General features: G+C 42.2%; 1 protein-coding gene across 3 annotated transcripts in view; it reads left to right on the top strand.

The window, feature by feature from the left end:
- Window positions 1-19104, top strand: part of MARCHF1 (membrane associated ring-CH-type finger 1) — a 162260-nt gene that overhangs the window by 74128 nt on the left and 69028 nt on the right. For all 3 annotated transcript variants that reach the window (XM_081959673.1, XM_081959672.1, XM_081959671.1), the window contains one exon: window positions 8685-8735. In XM_081959673.1, the coding sequence (XP_081815799.1) occupies window positions 8685-8735 (51 nt within the window). The remainder of the gene's footprint in view (window positions 1-8684; window positions 8736-19104) is intronic.

The following is a 19104-nucleotide window of genomic DNA, read 5'->3' as shown; positions in this document are numbered from 1 at the left end:
AGGCAGTAAGGCCGTGATGGAGAACCTATGGCACACGTGCCGAAGTGGCACATGAAGCCATGTTGCCTGGCACATGTGCATGAAGTGCTCCTTTTTTGCCACTTAGTGTCGAAAAGGTTTGCCATCACTTCACTAAGACAAACAATATTCACACACCATTCAAAAGATTCAATCAACAAGGCAAAAAGGGAACAAAAAGACCTAAACACCTCCTCACCAGCAATCCAAATGAGTAGAGATTAGCACCAAGATTAACTTTAGACTAACAATCAAGAAGCAAACCATGCCCCAATCAACGAACTCCCAAACAAGCTAACAGTAAAAAGTCCAACCAAAGAACCACCAAGATCACTCCCACTAACATAGGACAAGCCATTAGAATATATATTGAGAGCAAATCCCACTCTCTGCTAGCACTGATGATGTTACTTCAGTGGTTCTCAACCTTCCCAATGCCCCGACCCTTTAATACAGTTCCTCATGTTGTGGTGACCCCCCTAAGACCATCAAAAATATGTGTTTTCCGATGGTCTTGGGCGACCCCTGTGAAAGGGTTGAGAACCACTGTGTTACTTAGTTTGATAATGAAACATCTGCAAGAAAACTGCTAAGTTCAGAGAACACCAAGGATCCCACAGTTTAACCCTGATCTTCAAATAATATCTTCTAAAGAAAGATATAGAAGATAAGTCACTTCTGATTGTCTTCACTATAAGAACATTCACATTTTAACCTATCTCAAGTCACTTGTTGAGTTCTATAGAAATGAAATAAATAAATAAATACTTTTCAAACTTTTTTTGTACATTCACCAAACATGATAAAATAACGCTTCTTATTTGTCACCTTTTCAATTAAAAATATGAAGTATATTTTACTTAATTTTTCTGGTGTCAGTTACCAACAGTACATTGTTTTATATATTTTTTAAAAAATCTTAAAATCAGTCAATCTTAAAATCTTCTAGTATTCCTTGCTTCTGGTCGTTAGCATTCTTTCTGAGAGTTGTTGAGGCCACTTGGAGGTTTATCTGTGTCCTCACCCGAATAGTGCAAATTGGTGTGGAACATTTTTGAAACTGCTGAAAGTACTGCATTGTAAACAGAAGAAAGGTGATGTCATATCCCTCCCCCTCTATTGAGGCAGGGCTGTTCAATTTTAATATAGATGGCCTCTTTGAGAAGTGAAACATCTTCAAGGAAAAACAAAGAAAGTCCAGTAGACTTTTGAAAAAGCAACTTTGGGCCAACCATGACCTGGATGACTGAGAATCTTGATAGACAAATAATTGTGTGGTTGTTGTTGCTGGTTGGAAGTGGAAGGTGTTTATGGATTTCTCACCTTGTATAATTTTAATGTGTAAGCCTCCTGGAGGTGAATTGCGTACCCATATAGATTTCTTAAATACATAAATATATGGCAGCCCATCCATATCTGGTGCCCCCAAATATGTTGTGCTACAACCATCACAATGTTTACCTTGCATGATCAATATGTTGGTGAGAATGCTGGTATTGATTGCGCAACTTAGCAGAGGCATCAATTTCAATAAGAATTCTTCCTGGTTAGAAATCAAATACTTCCAACGCTGTCATAGAAAATATAGTAAACAATTTAATACCAAATTAATATTTATTGATTTATTTTTTATTTAAAAACTTTATAGATTGCCTATCTTACTTCAAGGTTTACAATGATAAAAGAAAAAAAAACTATATGAACTAAAAACATAAATAAATTAATACAAAATCCGATTAAGAGAAGGTGAGAGTGGAAGCCGGATGGGGGTGGAGGTGGAATCTGTTATTAATTGATCAAACACTTCCACTGTGATGCCCCCCCCCCTCCATTGGAACCCAAACTAACTGGCAGAGCTAGGTCTTTAAGCTCTTAGGAAGGTCAGGAGGGTTTGGACCAACCTCACATTGGTATCAAATATGGGGACATTTGAGATATAACTTATTTAAAACATGATGAAGACATACAAGGTCATGGGTACTTTTTAATTATGCTTACTGTATTTATGTTTTTTATTTAAAATGAGGAAATAAGTTAAATAAAATGTATGTACTTTTGTCTGAAAGGAAGTCCAATAGAACTCAGTAGAATAGAAATACTGAGAAGTAGAAATACCAAAGCTTTTTACTCAGTAACTGCTGGGAAGATATTCTGGTTTTTCATTACTAAAGGAATACTAGTCATATGAATGCAAGCAAAAACATTAGCAATAGACTTAGACTTATATACTGCTTCACTGTACTTTACAGCCCCCTCTAAGTGGTTTACAGAGTCAGAATATTGCCCCCAACAATCTGGGTCCTTATTTTACCGACTTCGGAATGATGAAGGACTGCATTAACTTTGAGCCGGTGAGACTAGAACTGCCAAACTGCAGGCAGGCAGCAGAAGTAGGCTGTAGCATCACCACCCCTCAATAAATTACATTAAATTAAAACGTTGATTCAGAGTTGCATATACGTAAGATGGCCAAGACTGTGATTTTTACCTCCTCCTTTTCAGAATAAATATTCCTTCTAAGCCAATAGAAACATTTCTGCCAGAGGTCAGTCCCAATGCTTATTTGGAGTAGATATGTAATCATGGAATGCATGGTACTTGTTCATTTTAAAAACTAGTCCCACCATCCTCTGCCATTAAACAGACAAGCAAATTAAAATTTAAATGTGGACAAAATTTTTACAAGCACAGAATATACTCAATAAAAAAAGGGTAGAACAGATTGGATTATATCAATTTACATATCATTCTAGAATTTTCTATACTTCCCGTTACGATATGACTGGCGGCATGTCCCAATGAAGATATTATATATATATATATATATATATATATATATATATATATATATATATATATATATATATATATATATATATATATATATATATATATATATATATATATATATATATATATATATATATATATATATATATATATATATATATATATATATATATGCTGGTTTTGTTGTATTCGGGTCTTTTCCCGTGTAAGGTTGAGATTGTCTTTGCAACGTTTCGGCAGGATCTCACCTGCCATCTTCAAGCTGTGGGCTTAAAATGTGATCGGAGCTGCCGTCTTTCTGTAAGTCTTGGTGGGAGGGGATGGGGTGCTGGGTTTGTTTCAGTAAGTGGAATGATTGGTTGTGTGGTTGTATCATGATTGGTAGATTGGTGCTGATTGGTGCAGGCTGTGTGTGCATTGTTGTTTTGTATTTTAACGGCTTGGGTGGTGGGTGGTGTTCGTTTGTTGGCTAGGGCTGGTTTCCAGATGTTTGGTAGGCGGGATCACCAAAATTCTCCACAAGCACAATATCAGGACAGCCTTCACCACTGACTGAAAAATAGCCAACATCTTAAGAAACCCCAAAGACAAAATCCAGCTAGAAAACCAAGGAGTGTACGAAATACCATGCAAAATCTGCCCAGCAATATACATAGGACAAACAAACAGGAGAATAAATGCACGCATCACAGAATACAAAAATGCAGTAAGAAAAAAAGAAAAAACTTCTTCCCTTTTCCAGCACCTTAAAGCTACAGGACACGAAATCAACTTTGAAGGAGCCAGGTTAATCTCCAAAACAGAACACCTCCACAAGAGAATAATCATGGAAGCCATCGAAATAGAGAAACACCCCCACAACATGAACAAACGTGATGATACCTCCCGCCTACCAAACATCTGGAAACCAGCCCTAGCCAACAAACGAACACCACCCACCACCCAAGCCGTTAAAATACAAAACAACAATGCACACACAGCCTGCACCAATCAGCACCAATCTACCAATCATGATACAACCACACAACCAATCATTCCACTTACTGAAACAAACCCAGCACCCCATCCCCTCCCACCAAGACTTACAGAAAGACGGCAGCTCCGATCACATTTTAAGCCCACAGCTTGAAGATGGCAGGTGAGATCCTGCCGAAACGTTGCAAAGACAATCTCAACCTTACACGGGAAAAGACCCGAATACAACAAAACCAGCATACCTACACCCGTGAAAATCTACGAAAACAAATATATAACTACAGGCAGATTGCAAAAATCTAAATATGAATATTTAGATATCAGACTTTTAAAAACTGTTACAAACAGTAATGCTTCACTATTTTGAAATTTGGAAGAATTTATTGCCAGTCTCTAAGCCAGACAGAGAGAAGCCAAATAGATACAGATGGCATTGGAAAGATCTAGTATTGAATCAGTGCACATATAATGCTTTTTAAAAATATGTGCAAAAGATAACATAGGGTCACTACAAATGCAAAAGGTTCCTTGTCTTGTTTCTTCTGACACCAGCTATTTTTGCTGCCAACTGCTCCTCTTCCCATTTGTTATAAATGAAATCAGTCTTCACATTTGGCTGGCTTTCTATGGAACTATTGGTTGCTAGAATTTAAAAAAGTGTATTCATGCTAAAGTCGTCAGACTAACTCTGCCAATGTTATTTTTGCATGGATATTTCTCTTTTGAACTTTCCTTTTACAATGCTATCTTTCATCAAGTTTTCTTCTCCATGCTTTTCTGAAATGAATATGGTTCTTTTGATACTTCCAGAATTTGGAAGTAGGGATGCAGGAGATGCTGACCAGTAAGAATAGAAATAATTAAAAGAAAAGAGTGGTGAATTACTTTCTACAAATATTTTGTTAACAGGTGACAAGCATGCAATTATGTATTTGTTTGGCTTATGGCATACCATACATTGTCTTGCAATATACGTTGACATTTCGCATAGATTAATAAAACACAACAAAATATAAATGTTAAAAAGATCTATATTCAAATACTAATGTTTAATCCATCTAACCATAAAAATGCAACATAGTTCATACATACATACACATACATACATACATACATACATACATATATAAATCATATACTGGACTGGTATTTGCCATCAGCTTGCTGTCAGTCACAATGTGATCTACAGTTTGACATGGGACTCCTGCAGTCACACTGAGGGGAGGATACTATGTCCCATTTATACACTGAGTCCTGGCAGATGCCTTGTGAGGTGAAAGTAAAACAGAAAACTGTTTTATTTCAGGTGGTGCAAGGAAAACACTGTACTGAGTTTATGTTCCACATAGTTCTGTTTTATCTCCTGTGCAGTTTAACACTGATGTGAAATTACTGGGGAAGGTCATTCAGGACTTTGGACTAGAAATCTTATCAGTATACAGATTACATCCGGCTCTACTGCTTTCTACCCTCTATGTCTTAAGAAAGAAATCAATACATTTGACCATTCCCTAATCTCACTTTTGATGTTCAGGAAACTAATTAAGCCTTAGGTTTTGCAAGGAACATTTTGGGACTGAGGAATTTAAAGAATAAATATACTTGGGAGAATTACATATAATGTACATACCATTTTATATTGCATTAGGTTTTGATTTGATAAAAATTTAATCTGTATTTTATTAAAGTTTATATTAATAATGTTTTTATGTTGATGATCCAGCAAGCACCTTAGATTAAATTGGATGGTGGCATAAAAATATATGTAATAAATCAAGAACAAATTAATTTAATCATTGTTTTTCTGTAGACAACTAACACAGATTCCTTTCCCTTTTCAATTGCTATCTATTTTTTTATTTCTAGTAAGTACAGTACTTAATACTCAGGGAATCTGATGTAAAATATATAATTTTTAAAGAATTATTTTGGAAAGAGGATTTACTGAACCAAAATATATCAAAAATTGAATATTAAACATTTTTTAAAAAAAAGCATAGATGAAACATTTATAAATACTAAGTAGAAATATCTGTTTAAAATGAAAAAAATTAAAAGACTGAGTTTATTTTCAAATACATTTAATACATTTTCATTGTCTAAAAGCCAGATATTATTATAGTTCTGGGAGAAAACACTGGTTGCCACTGTTTTAGTCCAGCCCTTGGGGCTTTGGGATGGAAGTACAGAGAGACATATTTATTCAGTCTCTACTCCTTGACTTTCTGATGTCAACTTAATCTTGGAATCACTTACTAGATATATACTTGTTCCCTCCAACCTTGAGGAAATATCATGCTGCTGAATAATGTAAGACTACAAGTGGCTTTCTTTCTCAATGAGAAAAATATTGCTTTTCCTGTTATCTTTCTAATCTGTTATTATTGCCTATAGTCAAGTCAAGTCAAAGCCTTTATTGTCATTGTACATCATCTATACAACAAAATTGGTTTAGCCTCTACTGGTGCAGTCCTGTTTTGGCCCAGCCTTAGCAGAACCAATAAACAGACTCCTTGTTCTGAAAAACCCCTCTTTATTTAGCTACTGTGAATTATGGCATTCACATATCAAAAAGTCCAGGCAATAATCCTTCAAAGGGTTAACTGTAGTAACAGATCTTATCAGTTCCTTGAGATAATTGCCAGGCCGGGAACTTCCAGTCGCACTATGAGCAAATCTTCTCAAAAAATTCTGAATGGTTATCTCCTCCCCTTTCCTTCTATTTATTGCCCAGCCAGGGAGGGGCCATTAAGCGTCATTGTGTGCCTTTCTTCCCAAATCGGCTCCTTGCCCCCAGTTATTCTCCTTTCCTAACAGCTCTGCACATGTGGGCATCTGGAAGAGGCCCCAGCTGTTCTTCCTCCCCACTTATGTCCGCCTGCAAAGGCAGCTGGGAAATGTCAGATGGTTCTGTCTCTATCGTTGCTTCTGACGCAGAGTATCCATCAGAGCCTTCCCCAGACTCCAGGACTGGCCCAAGTTCCTCTTCAACCTCCTTATCATCCGAGTCTGCCACCAGTTCCATTGGCAGCTGGTGGGCCACAACAAGTCCATACGAGAATACAAGACAGCATGAATAATATAAAGAATAATCCATATACAAGTAGTTAGGAAAAAACCTAGTCATACATTTCCATATGTAAGTCATATTTTGTGCAACATGTATATTACTTTGGTGTATGATCTTATATCATGGTATAGACATATTACACACTACGCTGGCACCAGTGAAATTCATCAATTAATCTGTTTGTGGTGCTATATTATGTTTAGAAGTCTGATGGCCATGGGTAAAAGCTGTTTTAAAACCTGTTTGTCCGGCTGGCTATACTTCTGTGTCTTCTGCCCGATGGTGAAAGTGAAAAGATACACTGGCCAGAGTGTGGAATCATCCCTAAGTATCTTCCTTACTTTGCTGAAACAGCGAGTCCTGGTGATCTCATCCAGTGGTATTAGAGGGCAACCGATGGATTCTTGTGCCAAATTAATCACTCTCTGTAGTGCCTTCCTGTTCTTGGCTGTTAAACCAGCATACCATACTGTTGAGTTTGAGTTTGAGTTTTATTGGATTTATATGCCGCCCTTCTCCCAAAGGACTCAGCATGTTATACAGTATGTGAGGACACTTTCTATCGTGGATCGTAATAGTATACCATCTTTATTTTTTTTTACTGCCATCACTGGTAGCATTTTCCCCTCCCTGTGCTAATTTTCTTGAATTTCTTGACATTCTTCACCAGTCCAGGTAGACTAGACATGAGTTAGTATTGCTGATCCTGCTGGTGATACTTTAGCAGGTAGTTCATCTATTCACCTGATTGAAAGTATAATATAATATAATACACGTGCTAATCCCTCTTTTATTATAAGGTTATAGTAACCTAGGCTTTAACTAGTTTCATCTTTATTGGGACTCAGGTACATATTAGTTATTATAATTAGTGTTAAGTTTATGATGTGGGCTAACTTCTATTCATATGGCACTAGGTCACGGCTACTTAGATCATCTTCTCAGCTTAGGGTAATAACCCAACTATGATTTTATTTCTTCCTGTTTCAATGTAATCTACAGGTGTTTTATATAACTTCAATAAAAATAAGGGCTACCTTTTGTAACTACCTTTTATTACAGTAGACCAGGCCAATTACATCTTTCACACAAAGAGTTTGTGCCAAAAAGACTTTCTTTTTAGTGGAACAGAACGCAAAACATCAAAAACTAGAAAACTGGAGGAAAATAGTTCTTACCTTATCTTGGACTATGGTTTGGACTATGGTTTGGGAAAGCCTTGATATACATTTAAGAAATCATATTTTATGAACATTAATGCAATATTTTTCCCCTAAATGTTTCTGTACAAAAGGCTTAATTTGGCATGAGTCCATGAATGGTTAAAGTAATCCTTCAACCATGATATCTGTATGATATTTTAGTCTGAATATGCTGCTTCTTCTTTGACATCTCCAGTGTAAAAGCTACGTGTTCTTTATTTCTAGTTTGGGTATTTTTACCTGTTTATGTTCTTTTTTTGTATCATTTATCTCAATTTTTAAGTCGGTTAAATAATAACAAGGATCCAAAGAAATGCATCATTAATTTCATTGAACAAAGGAATCTTTCATTTGGTTTTCTTGGGCAATAGCTCTCCATACCATGAGATGCCACTTCTGAACTGCAGAGACTTTCAAAAATAAGTTTAGAATGTAGTATAAAGATTTATTGTTAAAAGAGTGCAAAAGTGGGAACACTTGGGCTCTTCAGCATGCTGAAAGTATGTCGTTGAATTCCAGTCAACAATATATTAACAAACGAATTATATGAACTTCACAATGAAGAAATAATAATATTTGTAAGTTTTTTAAAGTCCAAACTAAACAAATCTTATTTTTTTAAAAAACAGAATGAAAAATCTCCAGGCCGCTCAACAAGTCGATCAAGTAACATTTCAAAGGTAAGTTGTAAATCATTGTCAGGGAGTTTTGTTGCAACATGCATACCATCTTGCTTAAACTGTAGGTACACATGAATTCTGTTGGATATAAATGGGGTGTAGTTCTGACTAAAGACTAAAGATGCATGACTACATGTTTTGATTCTACAAGAATAACCACCACATTTTTATAAGCTTTGAAATTGGGCACTATACTCTCATGTTAAGACTCAACAAGTCAACATGCCTGATGTAAAATATTTTCTCACGTATGCACAAAAAGTTGAACTTCTCTTCTGAACTGTACTGCTCTCAAAATTTAAAACTTCTATCACCCTTATAATCTCTCCCTCTAGCCAAACTTTAGCGGTTCTTGTCACAAGTATACACAATTGTAACCTACTAATTTCTAGCTTCAGTAAAGAAACTCAGGAGGACAATTTGTCTAAAAGGGTGGGCAAATAACTGCCCCTCCCCTTGAAGTTAGGAAGAAGTTTGGTAGATGCTTTTCTTTCTGAAAGCTTCATGGGGGAGTGGATCTATGGGAAGAAATGCCTCCCTCCAAGTGAATTATTTCAGGATTCTGAGCACAATAAATAATTAGATAAAAATGTGCTATCTAATTTTATTCGGGTTAATTTTATTTGGTGTGTTCAAAGCCTTGCTGATTCCTTCTATAGCTGTTTTTCCTGTGGCTTAGACTCCATTTTATAAGAACCTACCCATTGCCCCTTTCAAATCAAAATCTTTTTTCTAAAAGCTGTTTTTATTTCTTTCACTATTGATATATAATATATAGTGGGCAGAGGGCATTTGAGTCATTATTATCTTCCATTGACTACGTAGACTAATTCTTGAAGTTTTCTTGGCAAAATTTTCAGAAGATTTGTGCTTCAGTTGAATCGCCTATTTCTAGTGTGGTGTCTTAACACCTACAGCAAACTAGCTTTCATTTAGTAGCCGGAAAAAAAATATTTCAAATGGGAAATTTTAGTGCCATGTCTTGCAGTTTGTAACCTTGCTGCACATATGGCCTAGGTCTGTACAATCCAGTCACCAATTTCTGCGCTTAACCTGGCCAGTGTTATTCTTTTATTAGTAGAAGGATATAGCATTTCCTTCATGTAGCCTTAATCTGTTTCCTTCTATTGGTTTTTGATATTAGATCATGCTAAAAGAAGGAAATGCTGCCCTTTTCTACCAATTAAAAAAAACCCACAAGGGCAGTGATTTGATAGCAAAAACCACTAGTGAAAGAAGTGATTGTGATATTTACTCCAGAGTGTCCAGATTGGGTGCAACAGGCAAAGTAAAAATATTCCTTATAGAAACAAAAAATTCATTTTCTTCCTTGTAGTTTTTCAGCAGCTGCATGTTAGAGGAAGGCTTTATTTTAACAAAAGGAAGGGGTAGTTTAAAAAAAAAGTAGCTGAAGTAGCATTCTCTCTTTTTTTGTCCCCCTTTCTCTTCTTTTTTTATGTTATCCATATCTCCATATTTTCTCAGCATGAATGGAAAAGTTACAAAATTTACACTGGGAATAAATACTGGAGGGAAATGGCAAACACATTGTAACATAAGTTATTGTTAATCTAGAGCTCATGTATATTATAAAATACAAAAACAGGTGTTACAATACGTTCATAAATTATTGTATGCAATATTCCTTTCAAAATTATTTTTGTTTAAAGTACGTTTTAAATATATTTAAAATATATTTTAAGTTGCCTTTCGAGTGAGTCAGTCTTAATTTTCTTCCTTGTAGTTTTTCAGAAATGCTTGCTACTTGTTTTGCCATCTTTTGTAACTGATTAATGACCATTTGTTCTCTTGCCTAGAAATTGTTAACTTTGCTCTGTGTCAACAACTTGGTGACATTGTTAATGGGAAATTTATTATACTGATTTTATTACAATAAGACAGTTACAATATTAAAGTTAGGAATATATCCAATGACTTTTCAGTAGTGCAAGACTGACAAAAAATATACTTATTGAAATCAGGACTGTTTAGGTTTCGTTATTGAATTTGGATTTATTCCAAATTGTACCTGCTATTGACTATTTCAAAAGTAAATGTTTCAGGTGTTAAATTATTGCATGAAGAAAAATGGTGGCATCTGTGATTGAAGAAATTGAGTAATAACTATAAAGGGGCTGGCTATGCTCATAAGAGAGATTTTGATCATGACCAGGGACACTGCTGTGAGGCTATCAGGATATGGCATCTGTTAGATATTAACATATATCGTGGCAAGTCTCCTCTCTGGTCCACTGCTACAGCGGGAAACAGGTATCGTTCTGATTGGTCGAGGGGCGTACCCGATCCCTATAAAAGGGGAACCCTCCGACCACAGAGCAAGCTGGATCACTACTACTATTAATAAAGAGCTGTTAAGTCACTTTGTGTCCGCAGTCTGTTCTCTCGTTGCCCAGATCTAACATTGGCGACGAAGGTGGGATCGAGAGGCAGATAGGACGAAGAACGCTACTCCAGAATCTCCGGATTTGATCCAGCCCAGGAATTCGGCAGAAATTCCGGCAGCCATCTCGGTCACCGCAGCGCGGCAAATTCAAATGAGAGAAGATGGCGATGCACACTCCCCCCGCTCCATTCAACCCAGCGAACGACGAGTGGGAAGCCTTCATGATTCGATTCGAGTGTTTTCTCGAAGCGAACGAATACACGGGGATCACCGACGCCCGGAAGAAAAACATCTTCCTCGGCTACTGCGGGAAAGAAGTCTTCAACACGGCCAGAGACCTCACTGCGCCTACTCCGATACAGGCAGTATCATGGACGGCGTTGCAACAGGCTCTACAGACTCATTACGCGCCAAAACCTTCCCGCCATGTTTGCCGCAAGGAATTCAACACGTGGAACCAGAAAGCGGGAGAATCAATCAATCAATATGTTGCGGCCCTGCGTAAAGCAGCAACTCACTGCGAGTTCAGGGATCTGGGCGAGCATATCTTAGCGCAGCTTATCTGTGGGTTAAGAGACATTTCACTACAAAAGAAGCTGTTGGCAAACCCAAATTTAAATAGCTCTAAACGAAGCAAGAGCGTCAGAGTCAGTGGAGAAATCATCGGTAACCATACAACGCGGTTTCAGCGTAAACCAGCCAGTACCAAGGCAAACCAGAGTTCACTACGAGGACACAAGCCCCGACTACGAGGATCCCGAGTTCGAGGACAGTCACCTGATGCGGAGCAGTCACTTGAGGCCTGGGGGGAGACCCGGATTCCGTTTGCCGCCCTGCGCAAGCTGCGGAGGGAATCATCCCAGGTCTACCTGTAGGTTCAGGAACGTTGTTTGTTCGCACTGCAACAAACTTGGGCACATCGCACGAGTGTGCCGGAGCGAAGTCCCTGCCTCACGGCAGCCACCCATGTACCACCAACAGAAGCCCAACCCAGGGGCTTGGCGAAATCAAAAAGGGCGCCCAGAGAGAAATCCACAAGTGTTTACCCAGAGAGAAAATTCCCAAAGAGCTGAGCGAGCGTATCCCCAGAGAGATTACACACAAGGAGCTGAGCGAGCGTATTCCCAGAGAGACTACACACAAAGAGCTGAGAGAGCGTTCTATCAAGACGCTCAACGAGAGTATTTTCAGGATACAGATGCTGAGATAGAGTTGACCCAGAGAGAGGAATTTCGAACGTATCTCACAACAATAAGCCAGGTCCGCACCAAGCAGCCTAAAAAGCTGAAAGTCACAGTCCTCTTGGAGGGCTCACCTTGCGAGCTGGAAGTTGACACAGGATCGTCCCTGACGATCATTTCATGGGCATCCATGAAACAGGCTATCCCTAGCCTCAAAAAGAGCCAACTACGCGCTCCAGACATCCTGCTACGAGACTACCAGGGGAACCGAGTCCCCATCGTGGGCCAAGGCACGTTCCAGATCCGTTTCAAGGACATCGTAGCCCAGCTGCCCGTGACCATCGCCAGCGCACCATTACAAAACCTCCTAGGACTGGATTGGTTTGAATCCTTGGGGCTAGAAGTCACCGGAATCAACGCCGTGGAAAACAGCAGCGCTGTTAAGGAGTTCGAGGATGTGTTCAGCCCCGGTCTTGGTAAGTATGTGGGTAAACCAATCTCATTCAATTTAGACCCCAAAGTGGCACCAATCCGACTTAAACCGAGACGAGTGCCTTTTGCACTCCGCCCAAAAATAGATAAGGAAATAGATAAGTTAGTGGAGCAAGGAATCCTTGAGCCGGTGGATCACGCGCGCTGGGAAACGCCCATTGTGACCCCAGTCAAACCAGACGGATCAGTCCGCATCTGCACGGACTATAAATGCACAATTAATGTCGCGCTACAACAAAGCGCATATCCTGTGCCTGTAGTACAGCACTTATTGCACTCGTTGGGGCCAGGAAAGGTATTTGCTAAATTAGACATGGCACAAGCTTACCAGCAGCTGCCCGTAGATAGCGCCACAGCGGAGGCCCAAACTATAGTGACGCATAGAGGAGCATTCAAATGCAACCGGCTACAATTCGGTGTGAGTATTGCTCCAGGATTGTTCCAGAGCGTCATGGAACTGCTTTTGCAAGGGATACCGGGAGTCGTCCCCTATTTTGACGACATCTTGGTGTCCGCTGCAAACGAGGAGCAATTAAATAAAAGAGTCAGAACTGTTTTGGCCAGAATCAGAGAAAAGGGTCTCCGCCTCAAAAAGGAAAAATGCCAAATTAACGTGCCTAGCGTAGAATTCCTGGGTTATAGAATTGATGGTCAGGGAATACACCCCACTTCAAAGAAAATTAAGGCGATCCAGGACGCCCCCACACCACGGAATCAGACCGAGTTGCAGGCCTTCCTCGGACTGCTTAACTTCTACAGCGTTTTTCTGAGACAGAAGGCGACCGTTGCTGAGCCACTACACCGTCTACTCCAGAGGGACACACCATGGAAATGGGGACGATCCGAAGCAGCAGCTTTTGCCGGAGTAAAGCGTCTGCTCACCACTGACTCGCTGTTAGTCCAATACAGCCAGACACTACCGCTGGTATTGACCTGCGACGCATCACCTTTTGGAGTCGGCGCAGTCCTCAGCCACCGGATGCCCGACGGAAAGGAAGCACCCATCGCCTTCTACTACAGGACTCTTTCATCGGCCGAGAGGAATTACAGCCAGATGGACAGGGAAGCGCTAGCTGCTGTAGCTGGAGTAAAACGTTTCCACGAATACCTCTACGGCCGCGATTTTGAACTGATTACAGATCACAAACCGCTGTTGGGACTTTTGGCGGGAAACCGCCCCACTCCAGTCTCCCTTTCTCCACGCATGACCAGGTGGACTGTTTTCCTGGCTGCGTACTCATACAAGTTAATTCATCGACCGGGCTCCACTCTAGGACACGCAGACGCACTCAGCCGTTGCCCACTACCGGACCTTTTGCCAGACCCCACTCCCGAAGTACCGGTGCTGCTCATTGATTGTTTGGACTCAGAACCGGTTTCTTCCTACGATGTTGCAAGGTTTTCTTCTAAAGACAATTTAATAAAGCAAGTTCAAACTTGGGTTTGGAGGGGGTGGCCGAAGGGAAACGTGGGCCCGGAATTCAAAGTGTTTTGGTCAAAACGGGACGAACTCTCAGTGTTACAAGGTTGTTTATTGTGGGGGGATCGAGTTGTTATTCCGTATGCTTTACGTAGGAATGTATTAGATGCTTTACATGTTGGTCACCCGGGGATTGTTAGGATGAAGGCGTTAGCAAGAAGTTACGTTTGGTGGCCAAACATGGACAAAGAAATAGAGGAATGGGTGGCCACTTGCGACCCATGCCAGGAATCGAGACCAGCACCCCCGGAAGCGCCCGCCACAGAATGGGAAAAGCCTAAAGTACCCTGGTCGAGAATACACATCGACTTCGCAGGGCCAGTTCAAGGTCAGACCTTCCTCATAGTTGTGGATGCATACTCCAAATGGCTAGAAGTAGTCCTAATGACTTCAACCACGGCAGAGGCAGTCATTAAGGTTCTACGGTGACTTTTCGCCACTCATGGCCTGCCCGACCTCCTGGTTTCCGATAAGGGGCCCCAGTTCACGGCCATGCAATTTGAGACATATCTAGCAGGTCAGGGAATTCGGCACGCCCTCGTCGCGCCATTCCATCCGGCATCAAATGGACAGGCGGAGAGAATGGTGCGATTCGCAAAAGAGGCCCTCGCTAGGATGGGTCCAGGTGATTGGCAAACACGCATTGACCATTACCTATTGATCCAACACATTACCCCCAGCCCAACGACGGGTAGGAGCCCCGCTGAACTACTCATGGGCCGCTGTCTACGGTCTCACCTGGACCGTCTTCACCCAAATTACTCTGCCACAGCTCCCCCAGACTCTACAAGCAAAATTCGGAGTTTTAGCATAGGGGATTCAGTATACGCCCACAACTATGCAGGGGGGACATTGTGGATGCCGGCAAAGGTCATTGGCATCACGGGTCCACGATCGTATCTGTTGGAACTAGAAGATGGGCGGAACTGGAAAAGGCACATCGATCAACTACGGGGTCGCCTGGCGCACTCAGATCTACGAACAGAGAACGAGAGCTACCTGCCATTGCAAAGCCAGCCACTCGAGAGCCCCAACACAGAGAACTACGACACCTGCGAGCCAAGGACAGAACAAGAGGTTGAGCGCGAAACGGAACAACCCCCAAGCAACGAAAGCGAGCAGATCCCCGAACGCCAAAGCAACGAGAGCCTGCAAACGCCCGGAAACGAAACACAGAAAGGAACCGATCCTACAACTACTTCTGACCAACCCGAACTGCGACGCTCCACCCGAGTAAGGCAAACACCAACGTATCTTAAGGACTATATTACTAACCGCAACGTTCCGTCTAAGAGGGGAGGGGTGTTAGATATTAACATATATCGTGGCAAGTCTCCTCTCTGGTCCGCTGCTACAGCAGGAAACAGGTATCGTTCTGATTGGTCGAGGGGCGTACCCGATCCCTATAAAAGGGGAACCCTCCGACCACAGAGCAAGCTGGATCACTACTACTATTAATAAAGAGCTGTTAAGTCACTTTGTGTCCGCAGTCTGTTCTCTCGTTGCCCAGATCTAACAGCATCTATTTGTGATACTGCATCGTAGAAAAAGAAGCTTGTTTTTGTGTGCTGACCAATTTCTTGTCCAATAGGTTCCTTCTCTGCTGTATATATCGTTGGGATTAGTAGTGGAGCACTATGTATTGTGATGCTGAGTCACCTTCAGTTTGACAGCCTCTAGGACTTGTATGGATAAAAGTTGAGTTCATGTTTTCCATAGCAACCCTCGCTTGTGTCAGGTCATCTTGGCTTCAACACATGTTGGTGTTCATATTTTGGATCTCATTTTTGTCCCAAAGCAATAGTTGATGGAAGTGGAGGGAATTTCCATCATCCTTTTCCCATGGTTAATCACACTCTAGTCCAGTTGCATTTGGTAGCCATAAAGTGGTGGGACTGATCAGTATAGTCTGTCCCTAAAGGACCATCTGGTTTTTAGAGAGGGCTTGTGGATTTTCTCAGCTCTCTATTGAACAGTTTTACTCAGCATCTTGTAAGTGGCTGACATCAGTGGTGTCCAGGCATTATAAATTATTGCTCTCAAGTAGCTTGTTTCCAAGGCCCAGTTCTCGATAGCAACAAGGTTTATGGAGACCTTTTGGAAGGAAACCACGCATCGAGTGGCTATGTAAGAAGTCTAGAACCAAATCAAATCAACCTGGATACATGTCCATATTTAACCAACACCTTGCCATGAAGTTGAAGGGTATTTTTTTTGTTACCTTATTGCATCAGATAACTGATGTCCAGTAGTTGTGAACTCCCATTTTGGGGGGAATTATTTCTGATATCTGCCACTGAGGTACTGCAATCAGTTTCTGTAGCATTTTGATAATGTCACTTGGATTTACTGCAGTCTTTATTCTGCATAGACCTTCTTTGTGTTTGTGATTGGCATACTGTTATTTGTGTCTGTTCTGGTCAAATTTTATACAAAGTTTGACTTTCATCTACAGAAAATATTAAAATAGCATTTATTTATTTATTTATTTATTTATTTATTTATTTATTTATTTATTTATTTATTATTCGTATTTATAGACCGCCCACTCTCCCGAAAGGGACTCGGGGCGGTGTACAGTCACTAAAATGCGTTATAAAATACATACATAAAACAGTTAAATAATTAAATACGTAGGTGGAGGAGGTTGCAAGACTGTATATAGAATAATAAATATAGTACATTAAAAACTCTAATAACCCAGGAGTTAAAATATTACCCAAAATTACCCATTAAAATATATCCACCGGGAGGTAAAAACTAAGAATGTGCCAGGCCAGCTAATCGAAACAGGTGAGTCTTTAATTTTTGACGGAAGGAACGGAAGTCAGTGGTAGTTCTAATGTCGGGGGGGAGGTCATTCCAGAGGGTTGGGCCAATCACAGAGAAGGTCCTACCCCTAGGCGTCACCCGCTGGCACTGCCTAGTGGACGGCACCAGTAGTAGTCCCTCCCTGTGAGAGCGGATTGGTCGTAGGGATGTGTGCGGGACGATACGATCCCGCAGGTAACTGGGTCCTGTGCCATGGAGCGCTTTAAAGATGATAATCAATACCTTGAAACGCACCCGAAAAACCACAGGTAGCCAGTGCAGCTCGCGCAGGAGAGGTGTCACATGGGAGTATCTTGAGCTCCCCATAATCACCCGCGCGGCTGCGTTCTGGACTAGCTGTAGTCTTCGGATGCGTCCCAAGGGAAGCCCCATGTAGAGGGCATTGCAGTAGTCCAGGCGAGACGTCACCAGCGCATGAGTGACTGTGCGTAGGGCATCCCGGTCCAGTAGGGGGCGCAATTGACGCACCAGGCGAACCTGGTGGAACGTCCCCCTTGCCACGGCTGCCACATGGTCATCCATAGACAGCCGGGCATCTAGGAGGATGCCCAAATTGCGCGCCCGCTCCACAGGGGGGAGTTGTTCACCCCCTATGGCCAGCGATGGAGTTAGCTGGCTGAACCGGGGTGCCGGTAGCCACAGCCACTCAGTCTTGGAGGGGTTGAGTTTGAGTCTGTTGTCCCCCATCCAGACCCCGACGGCTTCCAAACACCGGGACATCACTTCGACAGCCTCGTTGGGGTGGTTTGGGGTTGAGATGTACAGCTGCGTATCATCAGCGTACAGATGGTATTCAACCCCAAAACCACGGATGATCTCCCCCAGCGGCTTCACATATGCGTTGAACAGGAGGGGCGAGAGGACCGACCCCTGCGGCACCCCACAAGAGAGTGGCCTCAGGGTCGACCTCTGCCCCCCTGTCAACACACATTGCGTCCGGTCAGAGAGGTAGGAGCCGAACCACCGTAGAACGGTGCCTCCGACTCCCATGCCCCCCAGCCGGCGCAATAGGATACCATGGTCGATGGTATCAAAAGCCGCTGAGAGGTCTAATAGGACCAGGATAGAGGAACAACCTCTATCTCTGGCCCTCCAGAGATCATCAACCAACGCGACCAAGGCTTTCTCCGTGCTGTGCCCGGGTCGGAAACCGGACTGGCGTGAGTCTAGATATTCGGATTCGTCGAGGTGTTGCGGAAATTGCTGCGCCACCACATTCTCAACAACCTTCGCCAAAAAGGGAAGGTTGGAGACTGGACGGTAATTAGCTAGTTCCGTTGGGTCCAGTGAAGGCTTCTTGAGCAGGGGCCTCACCACCGCCTCTTTCAAGGCGGTTGGCAAGGATCCCTCACCCAACGAAGCGTTCACCAGGCCCAGAAGCCAGCCTCGTGTCATCTCCCAGGATGCCAGTACCAGCCAGGAGGGACACAGGTCCATTGAACATGTGGTGGGTCGCAGCCGTCCACGTAACCTGTCCAAATCCTCGGGGGCAACAGAGTCAAACTCCTCCCAGAGTGGTCTCACAAGACTCGCTGTTGACGGCTCGTCCGGTCCACTGAAGGGGGCCCATCCGCTCCGGATCTGAGCGACTTTGTCCTGCAGATATTCCCCAAACTCCTCTGCTCTTCCCTGCAGGGGTGCCCCCCGCGTCCTCTGTGATAGGAGGGAGCGGGTCACCCGAAACAGGGCGGCAGGGCGGTTATTGGCGGACACAATAAGGGCGGCACAATGTCTACGTTTGGCCGCCCTTAATGCCACAAGGTAAGTCCGTAAGTAGGCTTTTACCTGTGCTCGATCAGATTCAGAGCGTGAGGACCTCCACCTGCTCTCTAGACGTCTCCTGTGGCGTTTCATCACCCTCAGCTCCTCGGTAAACCAAGGAGCCCGGGTGGATCGCTGCCGCAGGAGACGTCGCAAAGGCGCAACCTGGTCCAAGGCCCCAGCCGCCGCCCTATTCCAGGCGGCCACTAGGTCCTCCGA

The sequence above is a fragment of the Natrix helvetica genome (assembly GCF_964273705.1).
Source record: "Natrix helvetica genome assembly, chromosome: 7".
Classification (NCBI taxonomy): domain Eukaryota; kingdom Metazoa; phylum Chordata; class Lepidosauria; order Squamata; family Natricidae; genus Natrix; species Natrix helvetica.
Note: the sequence above shows the minus strand (reverse complement) of the source record. Positions and strands in the feature narration are given on the sequence as shown.